Source organism: Psittacula echo, assembly GCF_963264785.1.
Source record: "Psittacula echo genome assembly, chromosome: 2".
NCBI classification, from domain to species: Eukaryota; Metazoa; Chordata; class Aves; order Psittaciformes; family Psittacidae; genus Psittacula; species Psittacula echo.
This window is the reverse complement of record NC_137737.1, coordinates 73,616,371-73,641,070: the sequence shown is the minus strand read 5'-3', so window position 1 is coordinate 73,641,070 and position 24,700 is coordinate 73,616,371. Positions and strand designations below refer to the sequence as shown.

Here is a 24,700-nt window from a genome sequence, read left to right as displayed (position 1 = left end):
ACCCTCAGGCACGAAATTATATATTCTTAATTATGAGATGGTGTGTCACAGCTTTTGTATAAGAGCACTATCACCTGCACAGCTCCAAGATCGTTTCACATTATTCCCTCATTTGACTGCTGCAGTTTGGAAACAGGGTCCAGCTTTTCCATACATGTACTGTCGATTTCAAAAACACTGGAAGGTCACTGCTGAAGGAGCTCTACTGCATATCCTGACGGATGTCTTCCTTCCGTGCGCAATGCCTCCTGAGGCATCTAGCTTTTGGCAAAGCTCTCAGTGTAGCCTGCAACCTCGCAGCAGACAGCTCTGCCTCCACTCACACCGCTGTCAGCTCCTTTTCCAAGAGGCCCCCACCACAACCCTATCTGTTCTCTTCCCTGCAATCTGTCATCACAAAGCAGTCCCAAACACAGGCCAGCAATGACGAGTCCTGCCTTTTCCACAGCTGTCAGTCTGCTGAGTGAGAAATTATCTTACTAAACAGTAGAGGGGCGACCACTGATGGGGAAGGCTTCCTCAATCCAGAGTTTCATAATAGGGGAAAGTCCACCAAATCATATTATCAGATTATATTAATGCAATCAACCTGTGATATCTATATGGGGTTCGGCTGCATTTTGGTTGATGGAGCCAGCTCCCTGTTGGCTTATAATAAACACAGTGCTCAGCCCACGACCTGCCACGAGACAATGAATGTCCCTTTGTTTCACAGGGGAAACACTGTGAAAAACCTGACTGCTGCTTGTGAAGCAGAACAGCCTCCAAAGTAAAAAAAAAAAAAAAAAAAATCCTTGGCAGCGTAGTGCCCATTTCCTTGCTCATGAACGTTGATGAATATGAAGGATCCTGGCAGACATACCCAGGGACATTTGGCGTATCTCCCATGCCCCCAGACACGGGCTACTCCACTGTATTGCCTATTTTGCTTGTTTTGTGCAAGCTGTCCAGAGGTGTCAGCTGACAGTGGCTGTGGAGCTCAACAAAAGCCTTATGAGCCTCACATTCATTTCAAGCCAAAACAATCGATGCTTCAAGATTCCACATAGTTCTGGTGAAATACGTGGACTAGACCTAAGGGTTAAGAAACCAGATCCATAGCTGGAGTACAGTAGCACGTATTCAGAGCTGAGGACCTCAGCTGAAAGTGCTACCGTAGCAGCGTCTAACTCTCTGTGGTGTCATGGGTAAATTCCACATCCAGCCTTGTGGAGGGACAAGGAGCACCAGCCTGGACAAAGGAGCTGCGCTGACTCAGTGCTTTTCCCTGCACATGACCAGCAGTGCTGACCACACTGAGCTGGGCTGGTGGTGCCTTCACTTCACTTCCTCTTGACCATTTTCTGCATGAGGCCAATGGAAAAAGCCCTAAAATTCTTACCATACAGGATCATCCTGCTGCCAGGATCTGTTCCCAAAGCTGTGTAACAGATTCTTCCTGCCCCCCAAATCGGGTCTCATACCATCTGGTTAGACCTCCCACCTCCTGACCTATAGTCTGGTAGATGCTCAAAACTCAGGATGTGATGCTAAAGACCACCATGTTCTCCCTCCACTCCCTGGCTCTTGCTAACACAAGAAGAAAAACATGCTGAGACCCCTGAGATAAAGTGCCCATGCTGAGGCAGCCTTAGCTAAGTGTAGCCCTCAGGCAGAGAAGCTGCTGGGGCACAGGCTGGATGATTGCATCTCTGCAGAAACACCTGGGTTAAAAAAGAAATAACATGTTGTGGTTATGGGCCCAGCTCTTGTCATTTGCTGCAAGGTTGTTAGGGCTCCCCTTGAGACATAGCTTATCAGATGCACGTAGGTCCTACAGGGAGAGGTGCTTCTCTGAACATTGTGTATCAGACTTATTTTCTGATTTGTTTCTGTTTCCCTCTTGCTGTTCTTGTATGCTTTCTGCAGATGCTTGCCACGTCTTTGCGATTATGCAGCAGGGCAAGATCATGAGAAGCAGCAGCATCAGCAGGGTGCCTCCCTCCTCTCTGGGAGGGAAAAAGATGTATTTCCTTCTTTCACTACTTGTTTCAGAGAGAGAAAACTGGAAGAGACTGGATTGTATCTCCCACTTTGCGGCAGGATGTAGAAAGCCATTCTCCTGGTACTCTGTTGCCTTTGATTTCCCAGCCATGCTCCTTCTTCAGAAGTTAATTGGGAAGGGAGCAAGACTACGCAGTGGTAAATTTTGGTTTAAGACAGGGCAGGACACCACCCTCCATCAATGAAGAAGCTGCTGGAGTCAGCTTTTCCTAGGAGAAGGTAATTTTCTCAGCTTTAGCTTTCCCCAGGGCAGCAGTAGTACTGGAAACAGAAGCTGGACGGGAGCAAAGAATGTTACAGGCAGCAGTGTTTCTGCCTGTGGGGCTGACTTCCACATGTCATGGGTGTGACAATCCCAGGCTGTACGATGTAGCCAAATTCTTTGCTCAAGTGAACAAGCTTGCTCAACAGCAGGATGGAATTTGGTAGCTCCTGAAAAATACGAAAGAATATAAATGGCAAGCCAGTTATCTTAGAAGTGCTGGGACATGCTCCGTCCCTGGCAGTGTTCAAGGCCAGGTTGGACAGAGCTTTGGGCAGCATGGTCTAGTGTGAGGCATCCCTGTCCATGGCAGGGGGGTTGGAACCAGACGATCTTAAGGTCCTTTGCTGCCCTAACCATTGTGTGATTCTGTGATTCTATGGTTCTATGAACTTGCTACCTTTAATTCAGGAGGTAGAGGAAGGCCTTTCCAAATTGTTATTTGGCTGTGTCTCGGCAGTCCAGTTCATTGGTCTCTGTTGTTTTCATACAGTGTGCTTCATGTTTTACACAATACCCAAACAACAAGAAAGGGTTTTATACAATGTACTTCAATGAAGCACAGTGTCTGAAGGTTAACCAATACTTCTAAATCATGTAGCAGCTCTTGCAAGAAAAATAGGATGTTGTGACTATGTGACTGTATTTAGGGAGTGAACAGCCTTTAGAGAATAAACTGGGGGCATGAAAGTGAGCATGGAGCTCACTGGAGCAGAGAGCGGAAGAGCAAGAGTATGAGTAAAGGCGTGATTCACCCCAGAGGTGGTTGTTCAGGTCAGAGTGTGGGGTGCACTTTGCGATAAAGTGCTAAGCATGGTCTGAAACCTGCTCCTGGGAGCAACTCAGTGCTTGGGGTGCTGAGTTTCCTGAGAAAGGCTCTGTGTTTCCAACTATCTCCACGCTGTGTGCAATGTGGACATTTCAAGCAGGTTGATCCCATAGGGTTTATTACCTGCTTTATTTTGCCTGTTTTTTTCTGACTATTGATTGACAACGTATTTTAGAGAGAACACAAGAATGCACCAATGATGTGTCATACAGGAGAACAAAAACTAGCCACGAGGTAAGAAGAGCAAGTGACAGCGCTGGAGCTCCCATACACTGTGAAAGAGCTCAACATGTTCATTCTTCTGCCAGAAGACATCTGTGATGAGCCTACTGAACAAGTAACACTTTACAATATAACATGAAATAGTGAGCTGAGTGTTTTTCTGTGCCCAAACCCCCTTCAGGTATGGCTGTGAATCATTAAATTTGTCTTTACTGATTTTCAGTGGTAATCTAATGCTTGTTTTCTAAGTGTATTTGTGCAGTTTGCTTCTTCATAGCAAAGCTCATTTTCTGTCTATGCAAGAGTGAGTGAAGTACTGCAGTACACGTAGGTTTTAGTGAATGTTAGTAACTCCAGAGTTTTGAAGCATTCCTGATGGTTGAGATTCACAGGTGGGACAGAGGGAATGGAGCTGTATCACAAAATTAAATTGGGTCTAATTCTGGTCTCTTCTGCCTATACTATTTTCTGCACTTATACACTATCCATTTATAAGCTATTAAATATTGGTCATCTGATGTTGGGGGAGTTATGATAGTTTTACACCCATGCCTGAGAGCATAATTCAGCCCCAAGTCTCCAGCTGAGTCTGTCAGACACCCAAGCATACCAGAAAGAAATAACAGACATCATGAAGAGCCATCTCATGAAGTGAACTCACACTGTTGTATCTCTCCATGCAGCACCTAGGCAGACAAAAGGAGAATGCATTTATGAATACATCCTGTAGCTGGTTTCCAAATACAGGGAGAAAAAAATGAGCCATATCTCAAATATGTAGTAAACTTCAGCTCTGCAAATGAAGAGATGTAGTTACAGGCTTTCCCCAGTCTTAAATGAGAAAGCTTGCTGTCAGGATCAGAGCTTTGAGGTCACTCCACAAGCATTTGATACTGTTCCAGCTCCTGTTTACCTCCTGTGGCTTGAGGTAAAGCTTACTTTGCACAGGATGGAGGTTTAGGAAAACAGTCAAATGGTACTTTTAACCAGCAGTAGCAGTGGTTGTGTCTGCTGCTATACCACAGGGACACTGTTCCACTGGCCCACAGTTGCACAGGAAGTGTTGCATCATGATCTCCCAAACATCCTCAATGTCCTTTCATCAGCATTATGTTGTTAGATACCTGCTTTCATCTGGAACAGTGTGAGATGCTTCTCTGAGTGAATAGATTTCACATGGGTGTCCCAGGTTAAATACTACTGGACATCTGCCAAGGCATTCTTGTTCACATCCAACAAGCATGCAAGACCAAAATAGCAGGGACTACTTTGCATATTCTGCATAAAATAATGGCTCATGGAAGCATATTGCTTTAAAGTCCACTTTTTTCTAATGTTTTATTCTGTGTAGTAAAAGTATCTTGTTCTATGAAGGCTGTTAGTAAGTAATACTGGTCACAGGTTCTGCATTAGATTACACATAAATGTTTACAACCAGCTGGGATACAAGTATCTGATATTCACAAGGTGATGTATCTGGTTTACAGCCAGCCAGAAATGAAGAGGCTGTCAAACTGTCAAATTTTATCTCGGATAAAGTGAGAGCAACAGCTTTATCAGTGGTAGAAGTCAGTGCAACTGAGAGAAAGCAGAAGTGGAGAGAGATGTAGAGAACTTTATTTTCAGGACAGTTCAGTAGTCCTTGGTCACCCCAGGCATGTAGATAGGGAATTTAAATTGCAGAATGATGAAATGATATGAAGACAGGCTTGAGAAAGTTGGGGCTGTTCAGCCTGGAGAAGAGAAGGCTGCATGGAGACCTCATAGCAGCCTTCCAGTATCTGAAGGGGGCCTACAAGGATGCTGGGGATGGACTCTTCATCAGGGACTGTAGTGATAGGACAAGGAGTAACGGGTTCAAACTTAAACAGGGGAAGTTTAGATTGGATATAAGGAAGAAATTCCTTACTGGGAGGGTGGTGAGGCACTGGAATGGGTTGCCCAGGGAGGTTGTGAATGCTCCATCCTTGGCAGTGTTCAAGGCCAGGCTGGACAGAGCCTTGGGTGTCATGGTTTAGTGTGAGGTGTCCGTGCCCATGGCAGGGGGGTTGGAACTAGATGATCTTAAGGTCCTTTCCAACCCTAACTATTCTACGATTCTATGATTCTATGATTATGCAAATTCCATGTCAGGATGGGGAAAACATACCATTTGCACATCCACATTATTCCATGGCCTGAAGAAGAGCCTTTTTCCATGGGAACAAATTCTCTTTTCACACCTTCTCCGGAGATGAACCAGTTTACACTGGCTGAGAATTTGACCCTGTGTTTTCAAATTATACACCTGCCAGTTCTTCACAGGGCTGGGCTCCTTGGGAAGGGTATTTCCCAATTTTATTTTGTTTTCAAAAGTTGGTCACTGACCATATGTGAACAATATTGGTCATCACGCTCCACTTCTGGACCACAATACATCTGATTTCACTAGCTGCAAGGACTGGCAAGGACATCCAGAAGCTTTTATGCTAATAATATATTAGACTACGAAGCAACTGCATAATATGACTAGCTATGGAAATCAGACCGCAAGGATTGTCACGGGAAGAACAATTACTTTTAATGGCCAGTCTGATAGTCAAAAGCAATATCTTTCTCCTCAGAATTGTGAAAATTATGCAATGTTCTACAGGGCTGAGCAGCCCCAAAGGGCATTTCAGGTTTCCAAGTCCATAACTTGTTGAAGTAACTCTGTAACTAACAATACCCACAGTGTTTTGGGTAGTGTGATTAGTGTAGCAAGAAGTTCTTGGTCATGTGTACGTCTACAATAATTACATTTTACAACCAGAGAAACACTCCCAAACACTACATCTTGTGCAAAGAATAAATTGTCTAATAAGTATTTGCATGACTTGGCCAGTTAATATATGTCAAAGTTTGAAAATACCTAGATGTTGCTGTTCTAATTTACAGTCAGGATGATTTAAGACAGAGAAGAGTTAAAACTCCAGGGATAAGGAAGCAACAAAACAGAGATTTGGAAACTCCTTGTCTTGAAGCTTCCAAAATCAGGTTCAATAAACACCTATCAACTGTAATGGAGACATCTTTGATCCTGTCTTAGGGCAGCAGATGCAATAGACAGTCTCGAGGCTCCTTCCAGCCACACGTTTCTGTCATTTCCAAACAGAACTAATTAATGGTTACATGGAATTGCAAAAGAACAAAGATTTGCTCAATGTATCTGTTCAAAGTTATTAAGAGATCTGTTCACGGGAATAGATTTTTCATTCCTTTTTTATACATATTATTCTTAGAAACTTCTTTTCCATATAGAAAACAGATTTTATTATTGGCTTATTCTACACTAAAACCACTGCCCAACTGTTGTGTTTTCCATGGTTGGGTACCAGAGGCACAGAAGAAGTAGCCTGTACACCATGTAGATTGTGGCTAGTGATTGGATGCATATTCTGCAGTAAATCTCTACCATTTCTTCTGGTGTGAAATGCTTCCAAGCAGTCCTTTGTTCTTTACAACTCAGCTCCAAGAACAACGTAAAAATGAACCCCAATCTGTGTTGGATGTGTTGTGCTCTCCAAAGTGCTTGGGAATCTCTCACCAAATTTAATTTAAATTAGCTCTGCATAAATTCATGTGGTAATCCCCAATTCCCTAAAGAAACACTGTGTTCTATGATTTATTAACCTGCCTAATTGTATATTAGCTCTGTTAGAGATGAAACAACAAATGTCTGTGATGAGAGTTTATCGCTCTTCAATATCCCCAGTAACATTGAAAAAATCTTGAGTATCCTAAGGAGAAATACCTAAGTGATAAAACCCAAGGGATTTCCTTTTCACAAGTGCATAAACATGCCTAACTCTCATTTCTGTCACTTAAAGCCCGCAAAGTCCACCAGAATTATGATAGGCAATTTTCTCTTTGAATTTGTGCTCTGGGTTTTCATCATTTTCTGGGCTGCAAAATGACTGGTTTGGAGGATTATCAGGGGCTCAGCAATTAAGTAGTAAGAAGTGATGTCTTGACAGACCATTGCAATATCATCGACTGACCATTGTCTTGATTGAAATTCTGATGTTCTATGTCAGCAGAATTGTCATTCATGCATGTATTTTATTGCTAAAAAAGCATCCCCAAAGCCAGTTGCTATCTTTGTAGGAATGAATTTCAAAATGTAAATCAATGTCTTTTGCACTTTCAAAAACCCCAGACAACAGTTCCATTGCATAAAAATATCTATTATCTCTTTCAGTGATTAATCACTGTAGAAAAACCATCCCCATTTTAAGAGGCAAACAAGATTTTCTACTGTCTTCATCACTGCACCCCACAATGCTGGCTCACAAGAAAAGCTATGCATTGAGATCAACAGAATTTTAACTACTTGAGGTACCTCTAGGAGAGGAATATTTATAGATAATCTATATTTCACAGCTTTACAAAATGCTATATTTGTTATTTAAGTAAAAAAACCCGGCTTATAAAATGTTTTAAACTGCCACAAAGAAACGATATCCAGACACACCATAGATGAGATCAGTCACACAGCCTGGGTTAGGTGGCATTATAAAATAACATCATGCAGAAATGTCTATCTGTCTAGCCATAACCCCTTACTCTGTGGAAACTAGATGAGAAGATAAATGTAGACATCCTTGCTTACAAATGTAATTTCTTGTTAGTCGTGGCTCGTGAGCAGGTGAGAAAGGGTGTGAGCAGAGAAGGTACAGCAGGAAGAACTGATTGCATTGCTAGAGCTTTTTTTTGGATGCCAATAAGTGAACCAAAAGTGAAGAATTTTGGAATGCTGTTTTGTATCATGTCTAAATGTCTCTGGGGAGTAAAGCGGTCCATTGAAATTATGGAAAGAGTTCTGGTGCTGAAAGAAGTTCAGGTAGAAGAAAACAGTGCTCACTGTTTCCCCAGCAAGCTGAATGATCAGGATGAGGTGGCCCAAGTCTCTGCAAAATTGACACTCATCAATTCTTGCATTCTGTTGACAGTCACTTCAGTACTGGACAGTCATCAAACAGCAGTGCAATTTAGAAGGTGGTACGTGCTTTTCACTAGGTTTTTCACTTGTACAGCCTGAAAATCACAGGAAGTAATGCCAGACTTTGCTCATGTGAGGCTTCTCAAATGAGCTGAGACCATCAGCAACATCTGAAGTCTCTCCCACATCTTCATCAACTTCAAGAGATACTTTTCTGTCATGCTAAAGTTGCTGTGGATCACCACAGATGCTTTATCACTCTGATTGTTCTGATATGATATATAAGGCTTGTTATTTTTTGTGATGCTTACACAGCAGATTTAAATAGGCGAACAGGGTGGGCCCTCTTGGTCCTTGGCCCAGTGAAAATCACAGGAGTCCTTGTTTCGTTCTTGCTACTCAGTAACCCTACTTATCCAATCATACCTTTACTCACAGGCAACCTCAGACACATCAGGTACTCTGTAATTACCACCTGAGCAGCCTCAGAGTGTTAGAATATGCATTTTGTCAGATGAAAGGGCTAGGAAGAGCCTTTGGCGTCAAGCTTGAAATCAGCCTCTGGCTCCTCAACAAGAACCTGCTTCCCTGGCTCTGTGGCAGACACTGACAGCAACGGAAGCATATGACTGAAAATGGTGAAAACAAAGCCAAGGGAGATCTATACTCATCCAGGCTTACTGCAGGTTATTCCACTTGCAGCAAAGAATAATCACAAAGGATGTGCTGATGGTCTGTTTTGTACAGAGGAAGTCATTGCTTTTTGCTGTAAAATTGTGTTTTGCTATGACTGCAAACAGGTAAACAGTGCAAATAAGCAGTGCTGGATGAAACTTGTCTTTAAGGATGTGACACTATTTACAGTCCTAGCTAACTGTGTGGAATTTTAGTGGTAGGAAGCAGTTCAGTCTGGATCCACTCTTCTGTGCCTGAAAACAACTTTACCATGACAAGCACCAGGCCACCACCCAAGAGGTCTGTCTTTGAAATTTGCGCTCTCTCCAGAGCAGCCTATCTATGTAAAACAAAATCTGTCACTTCTTTTGTGCTTGCAGTGCTTTTACATCTTCATCTTCCTTTCCATGCAACGCATCTCAGCAGCTACTTCTCTGTAACCTTCCAAAAACCCCCAAAAAACTCCTCCTGTTATTGATCTGTTCCTGTTAGGAGGCTAATTTTTGGAAAGGAATAAAGACATTCTCCTGATTCTGAGACTACCATGATCATCTTCAATCCTTTTAATTTTCCTCTGGCCAGCAATGAACCTTTGTATTATTCCAAGAGCAAGAAGAAGAGCTCCAAGAAAAAAGATAAGAGAAAATTCAAACTGGAAAAGAAAAAAAACTCATGAATATCTTATGACTGATATGAAACTGCCTTCAGAGCTTCCTAAATGCCAGAGAAGCCTTGTATCTGGTGGGGCTGATACCTAAGTATATGTTAGTCGTAATAACTAGAGTACTTACAAAACAGTGTTCTAAGTGTTTGTGCTTGCATACACTCATGCAAATACTTTCCCACCCACACACCGTATCAACCTAAATGTGAAGGAAGATTTTGGTTTTTAGGAAAATAACCCAAGAAACATTGTACCTCTTATAACTAGGTTTCTCTGTCTTTGCTGCCCCCGCTTTGCTGAAGCAATATAAGGAAAGGACCAGGTTTTCTCAGGGTCACTGATAAAAATAAAAAGTAATGAGAAGTTTTGGGCTAAACTTAGCTGACACATCAGTGTCTTGAGGAAAGCCTGTGTGGACAAAACTTGTACAGCTTTCCTGTAAACACACCTGCAGAACGCAAGGTTTTGAAAGAAGGCAATGTGGGCAGGGATAATTTCTCTACGTTTTTCCCCTTATGCCACATATGTCTTCCCACTTACAGTAGAAATATTTAGGACAGAGATGTGTTAAAACTCCAGGGATAAGGAAGCAACAACACTTAACAGAGATTTGGAAACTCCTTGTCTTGAAGCTTCCAAAATCAGGTTCAACAAACACCTATCAACTGTAATGGAGACATCTTTGATCCTGCCTTAGGGCAGTATATGCAATAGACAGTCTCAAGGCTCCTTCCAGCCACATGTTTCTGTCATTTCCAAACAGAACTAATTAATGGTTACATGGAATTGCAAAAGAACAAAGATTTGCTCAATGTATCTATCTGTTCAAAGTCATTAAGAGATCTGTTAGTGGGAATAGATTTTGGTTTTGAAAGAAGGTTATGCGGACAGGGATAATTTCTCTGTGTTTTACCCCTTGTGCCACATGTGTCTTCCCACTTACAGAAGAAATATCAGGAATCCCCAGGAGAGGACCCAGACCCTCATATTTTCATCAGGAAAATGTAAGGAAACGCAGATGATGCATGGGGAGCCCTGAACTGCAGCGTCTCTGCAGGAAGCATAGCATCCCAGGTCTACCAGAGTTAGTCCGCCCATGAATGTGGTTGAGACAAATGCATACAATCTGTGCCACATCACTGCAACAGCTGCAGCATGTTCAGCTTCAGCATACCGCACATACACACTTGGCACAGACGTGTCCTGTGTGCAACGTGCTCACTCTTCTAGGATGTCACACAAACGAAAGCAAGCTGCTGTTTGTGCAAGCTGTTGGATATACAACAAACTCTGCAACAAATGGCTGAATTTCTCTTCTCCATTAAGGACAACATTTTCAATTGGGGAAGAAAACAGGTAAGGAAAGCTCTCCAAAAGGGATCTTTAAGAGAGAAGTCTTCAGAAGCACAGAACTGGAGTAGGCAGAAGAAATTGCCCTACCTTCAATTCTGGGACCCCTGCCTTATGTCACAATTGGCCAAACAGATACTTCTATATTTTTCTTTCCCTTGCTACTGTGCCATCTGCAGAGGTGTTAATAATTAATTTCTATTGCAAAAACATATGTTTGCATTCAATGGTGACACTTCAGACAGCAACACACATCTAATTTTGTAGGTTTTATTTTTGCACATGTAACCCCCCTGAAATCTCTTTTATTTCTAGGAGTTTGCATTCTTTCTGATGTTTAGGTAGATTTATTTTTTTTTTCCTCTTGTTATGCATTAAAATTGTGTCTTCTTCCTGATCTCCTAGGGATAAGGAAAAATTAAAGATTCCACAAAAGGTACCATAATTATAATAACTGGTTGCAACAGACAAGAATGTGATTCATTGTAAGCAAAAATTATGCTGCCACTGGGAGTGGCAATGGCTTTATATCTCATTGCTCCAGAAGCCCTGTCATCAATCTCAACAGTCAAGTTGACACCGTCAGTCCTGAGGAGAAGGTAAATATCTCCCTGACCTTTAATTCTAACCTTTATGTTTCAAATGGCATATGTATGAAATGTCTAAAGATTGATATGTGCATTAGTGATGTACACATCTGCTTAGCACATATACGCAGTACATAACTTTCTGAGGACATGCGAATGTTGTCAAGATGCTGTGCAATGTTTTGGATTACACTGAAATGTATGGGCTGTGTGAATGAGCTGAGCTTAATTTGTACAATGGCTTTACCAGGTGTGTTTCTAAAGATCAAACCCAAACCTTTTCCCACTTTTTCTGCACGACACAGAGTGGTAATTTGTGAGAGCACAGTCTTTCTACACCACTCCTTCTCTTAAGTATTTGCACAGATAATTTAATTCTTCTTGTGTAATGGGGGAAAGGTATCTTCCCTACCTGTGCAGAAAGTTATTCAGGCGCAGTAAGAATCAAAACAAGAGTGACTTAGAATAGTGGAAACTCTAAAACACTGAATTGACTTTCTAATGAATCAGATTATTCTACATCGTTACTGGATGGAAAGACTGGGAAAAGGCTTTCATAAGAAAGGAGCTCTGTTGTAGATGCAAGATGTGAGGAGTTTTGCAGAACATTCAAGATCATCTGCTAGTAATACTTTTGATTGTAACTGAAGTATATCTGGGAAAAATATTAAAGCTGCAGATAAAATAAAAAATATAACTATAGCTTTCCGCTAATAACAATGTGCCTTTGCTGAAAATCTTACTAAGTGAACCTATCTGTAGATCAATTTTCTGTCAAACATTTGTTAAGGAACCAGCCTTAGAAGGACACACCAGCCTTAGAAGGACACAGTATGTGAGACATATTGATACACACTGAGCTGATTAATACACACAAAGGTTTTAGAGAGAGAGACAGAGAGTGAGGTATGATCAAGGGCTGTAATTAATAAGTACTGTGCCCCATTGAGGACTTGAGGCAAGAAAGATAAAGTGAGCTGGAACTGTGGTTACAGCAAAGTTAGGGCTAAGTGACAAAGCCATAGCTATTGCTTGAGCTGGAGAAACAGCTGAGCTCAGAACAGTTTCTGAAAATCTGTTTTTCCTGCCATTCAGGGTGCTGGTTTTCAGACTCACTGTGAAATCCCAGACATGGTGAATCAGGAATATTCCAGACAGTGCTGAACAATTTACTGCAGAAAACTTTTCTGTGCTCTACCAAGGTGTCTAAGCTTAGCAGGTGTAAGGATAAGGAGCCTAAATCTTTGTTTCCCTTGTTGCAGGCAAGCGCAGTGCCACAATGTGCTCTCTCAGCACAGCCAATGCCAAGTTCTGTCTGTACTTTTTCAGAGAGCTGAGCAAAGGAAAAAGAAACAAAAACATCTTCTTCTCTCCACTAAGTCTCTCGGCTGCCTTTGGGATGGTTGTCCTTGGAGCCAGGGGCAACACACTTGAACAGATTGAGAAGGTGGGTTTCATTTGCTCTGAAAAGGGGATGCTGGCAAGATACGAACCAAGTGGCCAATAATACCATCTGATACAGTTCCTAAGCATCCAAAGGAGTGATGCACACAGTGGGCCCTTCAAAAATACCTTCTCTTACGCTATTTCTAACACCAAACTTTTTCAGACTAAACACGATTACAGTAATTGATCATGCAATGAATATATCAGTGCTAAAGAAAGTGTTTTGGAGGTGTCTTTCCACTCTCCAGGGCTCAGAAGTGGTGATTCCCTTTCACACAGTCTTCTGTCTTCTCTGGATACCCAAAGTCTTCTTTCTTAAGGAGAAAGATTTCAAAGATTTCATGAACTCATCCTCTACAAACCTTCGTGTTTACTCGCAAGAACAAATGGGACTGACTGTGCCTGACTGTGTTTTGGGGTAGGCTTGCAACACTGGTTAAGCTTGGAGGTACTGTCACTCAATTGTGTTCACCCAATATTTACATTGCAGGTGTTTCATTTCAGTGAAGTTTTGAGCAGTGCAAGCCAAGGAAACACATACCCTTCCGAGAAGGTAAGACACAGTTGCAGTTCTGAGATGAAGCCAGAACTGCAGGTTTGTCAGCCCTTTTTCTTGCAGACGACCACTTAATCAGAAAGCACAGCAGGGCTGAGCACCCTCTCTGTCTAGATTTGCAGACCTGCCTATTACCTCTTTACGGGCCTGGTGAGATCACACATTCCAACAGCTAAGCTTTCTCATTACAGGTTTCTAACCAAAACAGCAGTACCAATCTAAAACATGGTAAGATTTGATACCTGCAAAGGTTTGTCTACAGGGCATGCGAAAGGCACCTAGGAACTTACTCCTCCAAGGCTCTAATCCAGTAGACTTCTGGACTAGTGTGTGCCTGAAGGGGAATTGTTTTGTCATTCTGTACATCTGGTACAGGGGTACCTGGACGTTGTGTCCTGACGCATTTAATCCAACGCATCTGGGCGGAGTCAGGCTTCTCATACAGGGAGAGCTGCAATTCACCCTCAGGTCCAGTTTTGCATGGTGAAAGCTCAAGCCTACCATGAAACTTCTGTCTTCATGTTTGAAGTGTGAAGAAGATGGAGGAGTCCATTCCCAGTTCCAGGCTCTGTTGGCTGCAGTGAGTGAACCCAGACCAGGCTGCTCTCTCACCATTGCCAACAGGCTCTTTGGAGAAATTACCTACCCGTTCTTCCAGGTAAGTGGCCATGGTGTCCGTTTTGACAGCTCCTGGGTGTTGCAAGCTCTGCAGGATTTCTTCCATCATAAAGTACAAAGGGAAATGAAACACAAGGTATCCTTGACACGCACAGCTGGTGTCTAACAGAGCTGACACTTGCTGTGTCATTTCTATCCAAGAACCAAAGGTCTGCGACCAAAGGCAGACCTTTTTCTTCCCCCAGTATCTTGTCTGTTTGTAATAAGATGATTTTATTCACTCTTCCACCTTCCCTTCAGAGTCTATGTGAATATGGGACTCTGATACCTGCTGCTTTTTCAAACAAGGCTTAGAAGAAAGCCTTTGAGATATTTGTCAACTAGTCTCAACACCATTTCAGAACATTCCTGACAACCCAGGCAGTGCAAGTGCATACAGATAATTTTCTTAAGAAAACAGGCTTAAGGTGTTTATAAGAGTGTTGCTAGAAACAGTGCTGTTTTATCCCTGTAACCACCTTTCTCTTTGCAAGTCCTGATTTCATCTTGCATCAAAAACTTTGCACTCTGGGTAAAGAGAAATTTTCAGAGACAGAAAAAGGTGACCAGCAGTTTGAAAAAGTTTTGTACTTAATAGAAGTGATATGTTTTGCTACGCATATCTATACAGAATAATATATATATACAAACACACATATATCTCATTGTGTTATTATCAATACCAGTCATTCATTCAAAATAAGGTAACCTTCTTCATTTGGTAGTTGGGGGAATACAGGCAGTATAAAAATTATATGTAAGCTTAAAGAAAGGTACCGGGTTTTGATAGATATCTCTTTTTTGTCTGTGTTGAGACATTTCTGCTGCTCAGGACAGCTTGAAAATACAGAAAAACAGGTCTGCAACTATTTTTTTTAATAAATAACATCTCATTATAAACTGAAAGCTTGAGTTATTCAAATGAATTTATTATATATGCCTTTTTTACTCATTTGTTTCTTGCTGATCTACTACATGGAATTGTCCTGAAGCCATGAAATGATCTACCTTATAAAAGTCATCATGTTGTGATAAACTTCTGCCGTTTGTACTTCCCAGCAATACTTGGATTCCACAAAGAAATTCTACCGATCAGAACTGGAACCAGTCAATTTTAAATACCCTGAAGAAGAAGCCACAGATAAAATTAACTTTTGGGTGGAAAATGAGACAAAAGGTAAAGAAGAATATGTGTGAGTTGTTTGGCTTACAATCGAACCAGTAGCAGTATTATGACTAAATTTCAGTTTCCACCTATTTTTCCAACAGTAGCAAGATTGTTATATATTAAACACTTACTGCAGATTTTTGCTGAATAGGAAATAAAAGTAGGAAGAAGCACAAAAATGCCCTGAGTTCCTGGCTTCAAAAGCTGTACATAAATGTTTTGTTATTTGTCTGACAGCATTATACTACTTTCCAGATTTACAGAAATAATTATTAACAGTCTAGTGCAGCTGTTTGCCTGAACAACGCAATAATTCTTCTTAATTCATTATTTTTAAAGGTAAAATCAAAGACCTATTTTCTGCTGGGTTTATTGATCCCTCTACTGTACTTGTCCTGGTCAGTGCTATATATTTTAAAGGAAAATGGGCAGTGGAATTTAAGAAAGAAGACACTAAGGAAACATATTTCCATCTGAACAAGGTGCAGTATGTGCAGGAACTGAGACAGCTGGGGGATGGAAAACAGATGTCTGTCTCCTGCAGCAACAGAGGGAGCTATCCTGCTCTCTGTTATCCCAAGACAAAAACCTGGTCTTCAGCTAGAACAATAGAAAGCTACATCTTCTCTCCGGTTTTATAACCAGACACATAACTTCTACCAATTCACATCAGAAGTGGATCTCATGCAGCTGAGAACCCAGTCAAAGTCACTGAGCACATGCACTAGCTTGGGGATTTTGCAACTAAGGATGCTGTTCTGAAAATAGTCTGCTTTTGGGGCTGAGTTTGATGATTCTGTTCCTCTGTTACTATTTACCAACAGAATAGTGTTTGTTTTCAAGAAAAATGAGCTAAAGACAAATTATCTCAGGAGAATGTGACCTGGTCTAGTGGGAGGTGTCCCTGTCCATGGCACAAGGTTGGAAGTAGATCTTTTCCAACCCTAACCATTCTATAATTCTTTGATTTATGATAATGTATACATTACTCATGAATAATTCAGATTAATGGTTGCATCAGATGCATCAGTTTCCTCATCTGACATGCCAGAGTAAAGAAGGATGTAAGAAGGGAGTTGTGAATAAAGTAATCTGGCACCAGTAGAAATGGAAAAGTAGGTTTTATGCTCCTAAAATAGATAACTTCATTGGAACTACAGTTAAGAGAGAGGAACTTGTTAATGCTACAAGTACATGAAACCCATGACCAGTGTAAATACTGTTTCTGGACTAAAATCTTATCTCAATACTGAAACCAATTAAACCCAGGGTGATAACTTCTGTATTTTCTCTTAGTATGTTTCATATGTTCCAGAATGAGAAGAGGAGAGTGCAGATGATGTTTCAAGAAGGTTATTTTAACATGGCCATCATAGAGGAGCTCAAAATGAAAGTGATAGAGCTCCTATATTTTGATAGTGAAATGAGCATGTTCATTCTTCTTCCTGAAGTTGTCTGTGAGGATTTTACTGGTCTGGAACAGGTAATACTCCCTTTTCTCTTTAGTAGCATACATAATGGGCTGCAAACAGGGCAATACTTTAACATTGTTCCAGTGTGGTCAGAAGATAAGAATGAAAAACTGAACCTTATTATCTTTTCTTTCTATTTGTCATGGTCAATACCACCTTACAGCTTGAACACACCCTGACATATGAAAAACTAGCAGAATGGACCAGCCCAGATAGGATGCAGCAGCTGAAAGTGAAGGTGTACCTGCCTCAGTTCAAGATGGAGGAAAGTTATGTCCTCAACAAAATTCTCCAGGAGATGGGAGCGATTAATGTTTTTGACTGGGGAAAAGCTGATTTGTCAGGAATCTCTAGGAAAGATGGTTTGGTTGTGTCCAAGGTCATCCAGAAGTCATTTGTGGAAGTCAACGAAGAGGGCACTGAAGCAGCTGGTGCCATGGGGCTTGTTGCAGTGCCTCTGTGTCTCCCAATTTCTTACGAGTTCAAAGCTGACCATCCATTCCTCTTCTTCATCAGACACAATCCAACCAATACCATTCTCTTCTTTGGAAGGTATTCCTCTCCTTAAGTGGAGTTTATTTTGGAGATTAGATCTTTCTCCCCACTAAGATCCCCATTGGCAAGATGAGCACATTTTCACTAGGCTTTATCCTAAAGTGTTATATTCAGGTGTGTTTTACTTTTAGGAGGCCTCGTTAAAATGACATCTACCCTAAAATACACTATGTGATACTTGCCAAAACGCTATAGGCCTCTGAAGACATCTGCATGTAAAATCTTGTTTTGAGTCTTAATGTAGTATGTCTCCAACAAACCCATGATTTTAGTGCCTTAAGAATGAGTGATACATTCTTCTACATGAAGGAGACAGGAGGGTAAGGATCTGCATTAAAATGATAAACTTGGGTCCTCATTCTCTTTTAGATTTACCCATCCATGCTTGTTATAGGTCCCAAGGGAAATGCCACATTGTATCAGAGTAAAAAGGTATTCCTGTGGGACACATCCTTTAAATATTCATTGAGGGTAATGGTTCAAGCTGGAGCTCTCAGTATTTGTACTCTGAAAGCAGAGAAAATGAAAAATTTTTCTGGTGTAACTTTGCTCGTTCTCAAGCAGGGCAGACCCATTGCTTATTTTTTTCCTGTTGGAAACCCTGTATGTGCTAGGAAATTCTCCAACTTCTTCATAAACTTCCACTGAACAAAAACAGGTTTTCAGAAAAATGGAAGACCTTTTGTGACAAGGGCTACTCTGCAATGGCTGGGAATTGAACGCTTGCATGAAACTTTAAGCAGTGATCAGCCATTCTCACTTCTAAGAACCAGATGTCTTTGTGCCTCAGGTACCATGAGAATCTTGTTCCATCTATTTTTCATCAAAAACAGTAAAAAAATCTATAGCAGTGGTATTCAGATGGGCAGCCTGTATTTGTTCCATTTATCACACTAAAACCACTGCAAACAATAGTAAATGTAGTAGTGTGCAGTATTAAGTAGGTGGAGGAATAGTCAAATATAGCAAGTGAAAATAAGGGTAATACTTTAATAAATGTGACACTGAAGTCGAACTCCTATTTTAAAATACCTATTAACGCTAAGTTTAGGCACTGGACAACTTAACATTAGGATAGGTAAACCCTGAACCTCACTTACTGCTTCTATCTTGCATTTGATTTTACCAGGGAATTAAGAGTGCAGTTTTAAGACATGGCTGAGCCAGCCTAACACCACTGAGGAAGAGGATGCTGCTCCCCTTGTCTTCTTCCTTTCGTGTGGTTCTGTTCCCTCCCCTACGCCACCACTATTGCTTGCCTTACTGGCTGATGACCAGTTCTCTGGGACATAAACCAAGAGGAAAATTTTTGGCAAAGTGGATTTCCTTGCTGATGACCCAGTTCTCTAAACCACCTCTTGGATGTTGTGGAGTGGGTGGTGGGAAGGCATAGCAAAGCGTTACAGAGAAGAGAGCAGCCTGCCCAGTTTGGCGGTAGACAGTGTCCAAAACCACAGATACACGAAAAATACTTGCTTTTAAAGGAAAAAATATTCCACCTCTGATGACACACTTCCTTTTTCCTGTTGTTTGCTGATGGGGAAGAAAGTAAGCACTGCGAGCATACTAGTGCTATTTCAGAACTGCAGATTCAAAGGGCTCTTTTAAATGCTGAGGTCTGCAGGAAAAATCACAGTAAATTAGAGTATTCAACACAAATTCAGTTGTTAAGTAAAGCAGACTCATGATAGTCTGTGGAGCTGTCTCAGATTGTTGCAATTTCAGCATGAAATGCAACCTGAAATAGTAAAATTACCAGTACAGGTACAATTTTCACATCAATTAGCTGCTAAAAGATGAGAACACCAAACACAGGCTGTGGGCTTTTCTGATTAATAGGGTATGCAAAAAATAACCACATCTGTTTTTCAAAGACCAACATTGGTATTTTGCATATACCTCATTTGTTTCAAATATAAATTACTTACATAAAAAAAAAAAAAAAAAAAGAAGAGTGAAATCATAGAATCACAGACTGGTTTGAGTTGGAAAGGAGCTTAAGATTATCTAGTTCCAACCCCTCTGTCATGGGCAGGGATGCCTCACACTAGACCATGTCACCCAAGGCTCTGCCTAACCTGGTCTTGAACACTGAACAGTGTTAGAATGTATTAGCTTGCATAATCAGACAAACATATTTTCAGATATAATATAAAAGAAAAAACAATTAATGGTGTATATGATAAAGGCAAGTGCTGTAAAAATACTATCTTAAGCAGCATGAGTCTCACAAAAGGAAAAGGAATCCTGAGTGTGAGCAAAGGAGAAGGCTGAAATGACTGAAACAAGGATTGTCACTTAGCTTACTACAGTAGAAATAATCACTTCTCATCTTTGTATTTATATTTTTTTTAACTTACTCCTTGGATATCTGAATAATTTCAAAAGAGGAACAAAATAGAGTATAAATAGAAAAAAATATTTTCTCCTCACATAATCTTTTTTCTCATTGCCATCTTCATTTATAAACCATTGAAAAATGTAGTGAAAACAAGCAGGGGCTGGAAAGCAACCTCCTGTTGCTAGTGTAGTGGTAGCAGCTCCGAGTGTAGAGGCTAGTACTCCCACATATTGATGTTTACTTAAAAATAGAAGGTAAGCCCTTTACTCTGTCAGCAAGTGCTTCTCCTGTGAGGAACTGTAGCTTTTAAATGTGCACTGCCAAACAATAGAGCTTGCAGAGCAGAATAAAGCCAGGGACTCTGAAAAGTGCTTGGAGGAGACACGACTCCGAAGGGGTTGCCACTACCTCTTCTCCTGGGACAGGCTAGATGCCAAGAGTTGCTGAACAGCCTGTTGGCCTATACCAGGAAACCTCACAGCCTACAAATATGTACACTTCCAAAAACAAAAAAAAAACCAAAAGAAGTAAAATACTATTTGCAGTATTATTTACAGACGGAAAGAACATCCAAAACAGAAGAAAATGTTATCCCCAAATGCTGCACAGTAGTTGCCGCACAACCGTAAGAAATTATATGTGAAAATCTGAACAGAGAAATGTTGGAAAGAGATGCTTTTTCTGTGTCTCAATATTTCCTCAATTATGCTAACACTGTGGAAGAGAGGCAAACACCATTAAGTGGCTTAGGCACAAAGGGCAGCAGTGTCTTGCTGCCCTCTTTCTTGGGCCAAACGTGGATATGGAGCTGATTTTAATCTGTTTTTCTTGCTTTACAGTACTATGCTCTTAGCTTTTGAATTTCAGGAGAAGCATCTGAGTTCCCCAAACCCTGTGCCCTAATTAGGTAGAGTTACAAAAAAGCACTTGTCTGCTGATGGCTGCAAATGGACAGCCCATTCTGATCACAATTTTCATCAACTCACAGGCTGCTTCTGCAACCACTTTTGCACTAATATTCCATGTAGAAAAAAATACAAAACAAAGCCATGAGTGTGAAGTGGCAGACTATTCTCTGACATGCAACTCAATGCAACCATCAGGCACAGTCAACAAGGGTTCACCAAGGAAAAGTCTTGTGTAGCTAATTTGAGATCCTTCTGTGATAAGGTCACCTGCCTGGTGAGTGAAGACATGGTGGTGGATCTAGGTTTTCCAGGTTTCAGTAAGGCTTTTGGTACTGTCCTTAGGGAATCCTTCTGGACACATTGTCCAATTGTGAGATGAACAGACACATGATGCACTGACTGAAGAACTGGCTGAATGGCAGGGCTCAGAGGATTGTAGTGACTGGGGCTACATCTGGCTGGTAACTGCTCATAAGTGGTGTTCCTCAGGGATCAATTCTAGGTCTAGTTCTGTTCAATCTTCTTATCAATGATCTGGATACAGGAGTTGATTGCGTCATTGGCGAGTTTGCTGATGATGTTAAGCTGAGAGGTGCTGTTGACTCTCTTGACAGACAAGAGGTCTTGCAGAAGGATCTGGGCAGACTGGAGCATTGGGCAATCATCAATGGCATGAAACTGAACAAAAGCAGATGCTGAATTCTGGATGTGGGATGGAAGAATGCCAGCCATAAATGTAAATTGGGAGAGAGGTGGCTGGAGAGCAGGCCTGCAGGAAGGGATCTGGATGTGCTGCTTGGCAGCAGGCTCAGTGTGAGCCAGCAATGTGCCCTGGCAGCCAAGAGGGCAAACCATGTCCTGGGGTGCATCACACCCAGCATAACCTGCCGCTTAGAAGAGGTGATTTTCCTGCTGGAATCAGCGCTGGTGCAGGCTCACCTTGAGTACTGAGTGCAGTTCTTGGCCCCATTACTTAAGAGATATCCAAAAGAGGAAGCATTCAGAGAACAAAATCACAGTTTTAAATACAATACACGAAGGTTGCAACTGGTTTATAGACTGAACATGACTAACTGGAAAAGAAGGGATCAGCACCATTTAAGAAGAACATGAAGGTCTTTGAATGCATCCAGAGGAGGTCAACAAAGCTGATGACAGGGCTGGAAGGCCTGTGCTGTAAGGAGCGGCTGAGGACACTGTGTTTGTATAGTTTGGAGAAAAGGAGGCTGAGAGGTGACCTCGTTGCCCTCTATAGCTCTTCTCAAGGAGGGGAAATGGAGAGGGAGGTGCTGAATTCTCCTCGCTGACATCCATTGATGGGACGTAAGGGAATGGTTCAGAGCTGCAGCTGGGGAGGTTTAGAGTGGACATTAGGAAGCATTTCTTTACCTGGATGGTGGCCAGCACCTGGAAGAGGCTTCCTAGAGAGGTGACCAATGCCCTGTTCCCCTCAGTGTTTCAGAGGCATGTGCACAACACCCTTACGAACATGCTTTAACTTTTGGCCAGCCCCAAAGTGGTCGAGCGGCTGGAGTTGATGATCGTTGCAGGTCTCTTCGAACTTCCAGTTTTTTTCTCCCTACTCCCTTCTTTCCCAAACCGTACATGCTGAGGAAATCTTGGTTGCCATTTTTTCCCAGCCCTGTACTAGCGCAAGGGATTGAATAGGTAATTGTGTCCCACCACAGGCACGGGTTCTGTCACTGTGGGAAGGAGGCCTCTGCCTTCTGATGAGGGTGAGAGATGTTGATTGTCTCTGGATGATTTGAGCATGTGAACAGGTTTGTGAAAAACACTTGTGAACTGGTTTCTGAAACTCTTCTATGTTCCTCCAGTTTCTTTGAGTTTCCACAGGAAGACCACGTCTGTGACACCAGAGAGGCTCAAAGGTCAAGCCCTCAGCCTGAAGCAGGATGTGCTTCTGAACTGCATGGTTGCAAATACTGTTTATGTGGGCAATACCTGTTCATGTCCTTGTGATTCCCCCCACTCCCAACCCCACTCCTCCCCCACATACTAGTGTTTAAAAATGCCTGCGTTGTTTCTTTTGGAGAAACAGAACAAAACACAAGAGCCTGGGAACAACGCTCCATCAGGAGTCCATCTGGCCCAATGCTCTCTCTCCATACGTGTCTAAAGGACAGTAGATAGGGAGTGCAGGACTACTTGTGTCAGGGTCCAGAAGGTGTTCATAGGCTTCGATGCCTGGGACTGGCCTCCTTGGGACCTGCACTGCAGATAGCCCCTCAGGCCTACATCAGAGCTTGTCATGCAGAACTGTATGCGTGACACAGCATAGCTGTTCTGTTCTATTCCATTCCATTCCCTTCTGTTCCATTCCATTCCATTCCATTCCAGTCCAGCTCAGTCCAGCCCAGCCCATTCCCTGCACTCACGATGGTTGTACAACGACGTGACCGTTATTTACCCGAAATGCCAAGGGGTTTTCAGCACCAGAAACGCTTTCAAAGTCACAAAGCAGACACAAAACTGGCTGCAGGTGGAAAGAGTATTTTATTTATTTATAAATCAAGTTGTTTTATTCATCTCAGTTGAGTTGAGTTAATTTTAGTCTAGTTTAGCTTAGATTCTGTTTCCTCTTCCTAAATCTGTCAGAGCTGATGCTCGCAAGCCTTAACCCGATGCACATGCGCAGGCAGCAGCAGGCTGACGCATGCTTCAGTTTATGTGGAAAAAGGCCTCCCTTGCAGCCTGAGAGAGGAAAGCCGGGGCAGGAGCGATGCCGTGGTGGGGCGAGAGCAGTGGAAGAACCCAGCCAGAAAGGGCCAGGGAAGACCTGACTCGGGGTGGTGCTCAATGCGACAGAGGACAGCAGCAAGTCCCGGGGCCACGCTGGGGCCAGCCTGGGAGTGCTGAACGCTGCCTCCCCCCGGATGCGGGGCACGAGGGCCAGCTGCGTGGAGCACGAGCCGCTGCCTTTGGGCCACCGTGACCCAAAGGAGCCCCATGAAGGGGCTGTGCTCGGCTGCGGAGGAGGCAAAAAAACCCCGGGGACACTTGCGAGTCCAGCCTGGGGGCAAAAAAGCCTTCCCCCCCCAGCTGCAGGACACGAGGGCCACCTTCGTGGTGCATGAGCACCAGGCGATAACCCAGGGCACCAGGACCAGAGGAGCCCTGACAAGTGGTCATGCTCAGTGCTCAGAGGAAGGCAAAAAACCCCCGGGGCTGGTGCCAGTCTGCCCCGGGGGAAAATTCCTTCCTGACCCCAGTGCTGGCGATCGGCTACTCCCTGAGCACGTCAGCAAGACCTGCTCCTGGTCCACGGGCCGGTTATGCCTCTAAGGGGACACTGCACCTGCCTTTTCTGCCTCCACCGGGAGCTGCCTCAGGGGCTTCCCACAACAGCAAAATGCCGCTGGCCTGATCTACCCTGGGAGCAAGCATCCTTCCAGTGCCTGGCACTGCAGCTCCAAAGCACTGCTGGCGGGCACTGGCTTTATACTGCCCCGGGGCATTGTGATGCTGTGTTGGTGCGTGCTGGCACTATGACACGGGGGTGATGGGGCCCCTGCAGCCCTGCCCACCAGAGCAGGGAGGATGAATAAATAAGAGAAATTTCAACAAGGTCTTCAGAGCCCATGGTCTAAAATTCCACCTTGTGTAAAAACCTGTGCTCACCTGTGGCTCTGTCGCTTGGCAGTAGGAAAGTGGGATTGTGGCAGGGAGAAAAGATTTGAAGTACACAATGAAGAGTTGTCATATAAATTTATGAGCTTCACAGAATGGCTGAAGTTTGGAAGGGACCTCTGGAGACTGTGTAGTCCTAGCTCCTTACGCAAAGAAGAGTCAGCTAGAGCAGGTTGCAAAGGACCTTGTCCATTGAAGTTTTAAGTAGGATAGAGACTCCATAGCCTCCCTGAACAACCTGTTCCTTCATCTTCGCAGTTCCATCACCCTCACAGTAAGAAAAACCACAACGCCTACCACCGCAAAGTTTTTCATATTTTTCAATGGCATTTCCTGTATTTCACTTTTTGCCCTTTG

The 24,700-nt window shown here is 42.7% G+C and overlaps 1 protein-coding gene across 1 annotated transcript; it reads left to right on the top strand.

Annotated features, from left to right (window-relative positions):
- Positions 1-12,871: 12,871 nt before the first annotated feature.
- On the top strand, positions 12,872-17,459 carry LOC308216977 (serpin B4-like; the record flags this gene model as incomplete). Its single annotated transcript, XM_080609678.1, has 7 exons — positions 12,872-13,039; positions 13,529-13,591; positions 14,124-14,252; positions 15,311-15,428; positions 15,759-15,901; positions 16,735-16,902; positions 17,055-17,459. The coding sequence occupies 7 exons, from the start codon at positions 12,872-12,874 to the stop codon at positions 17,457-17,459; spliced, it is 1,194 nt and encodes a 397-aa protein (XP_080465804.1).
- Positions 17,460-24,700: the final 7,241 nt, after the last annotated feature.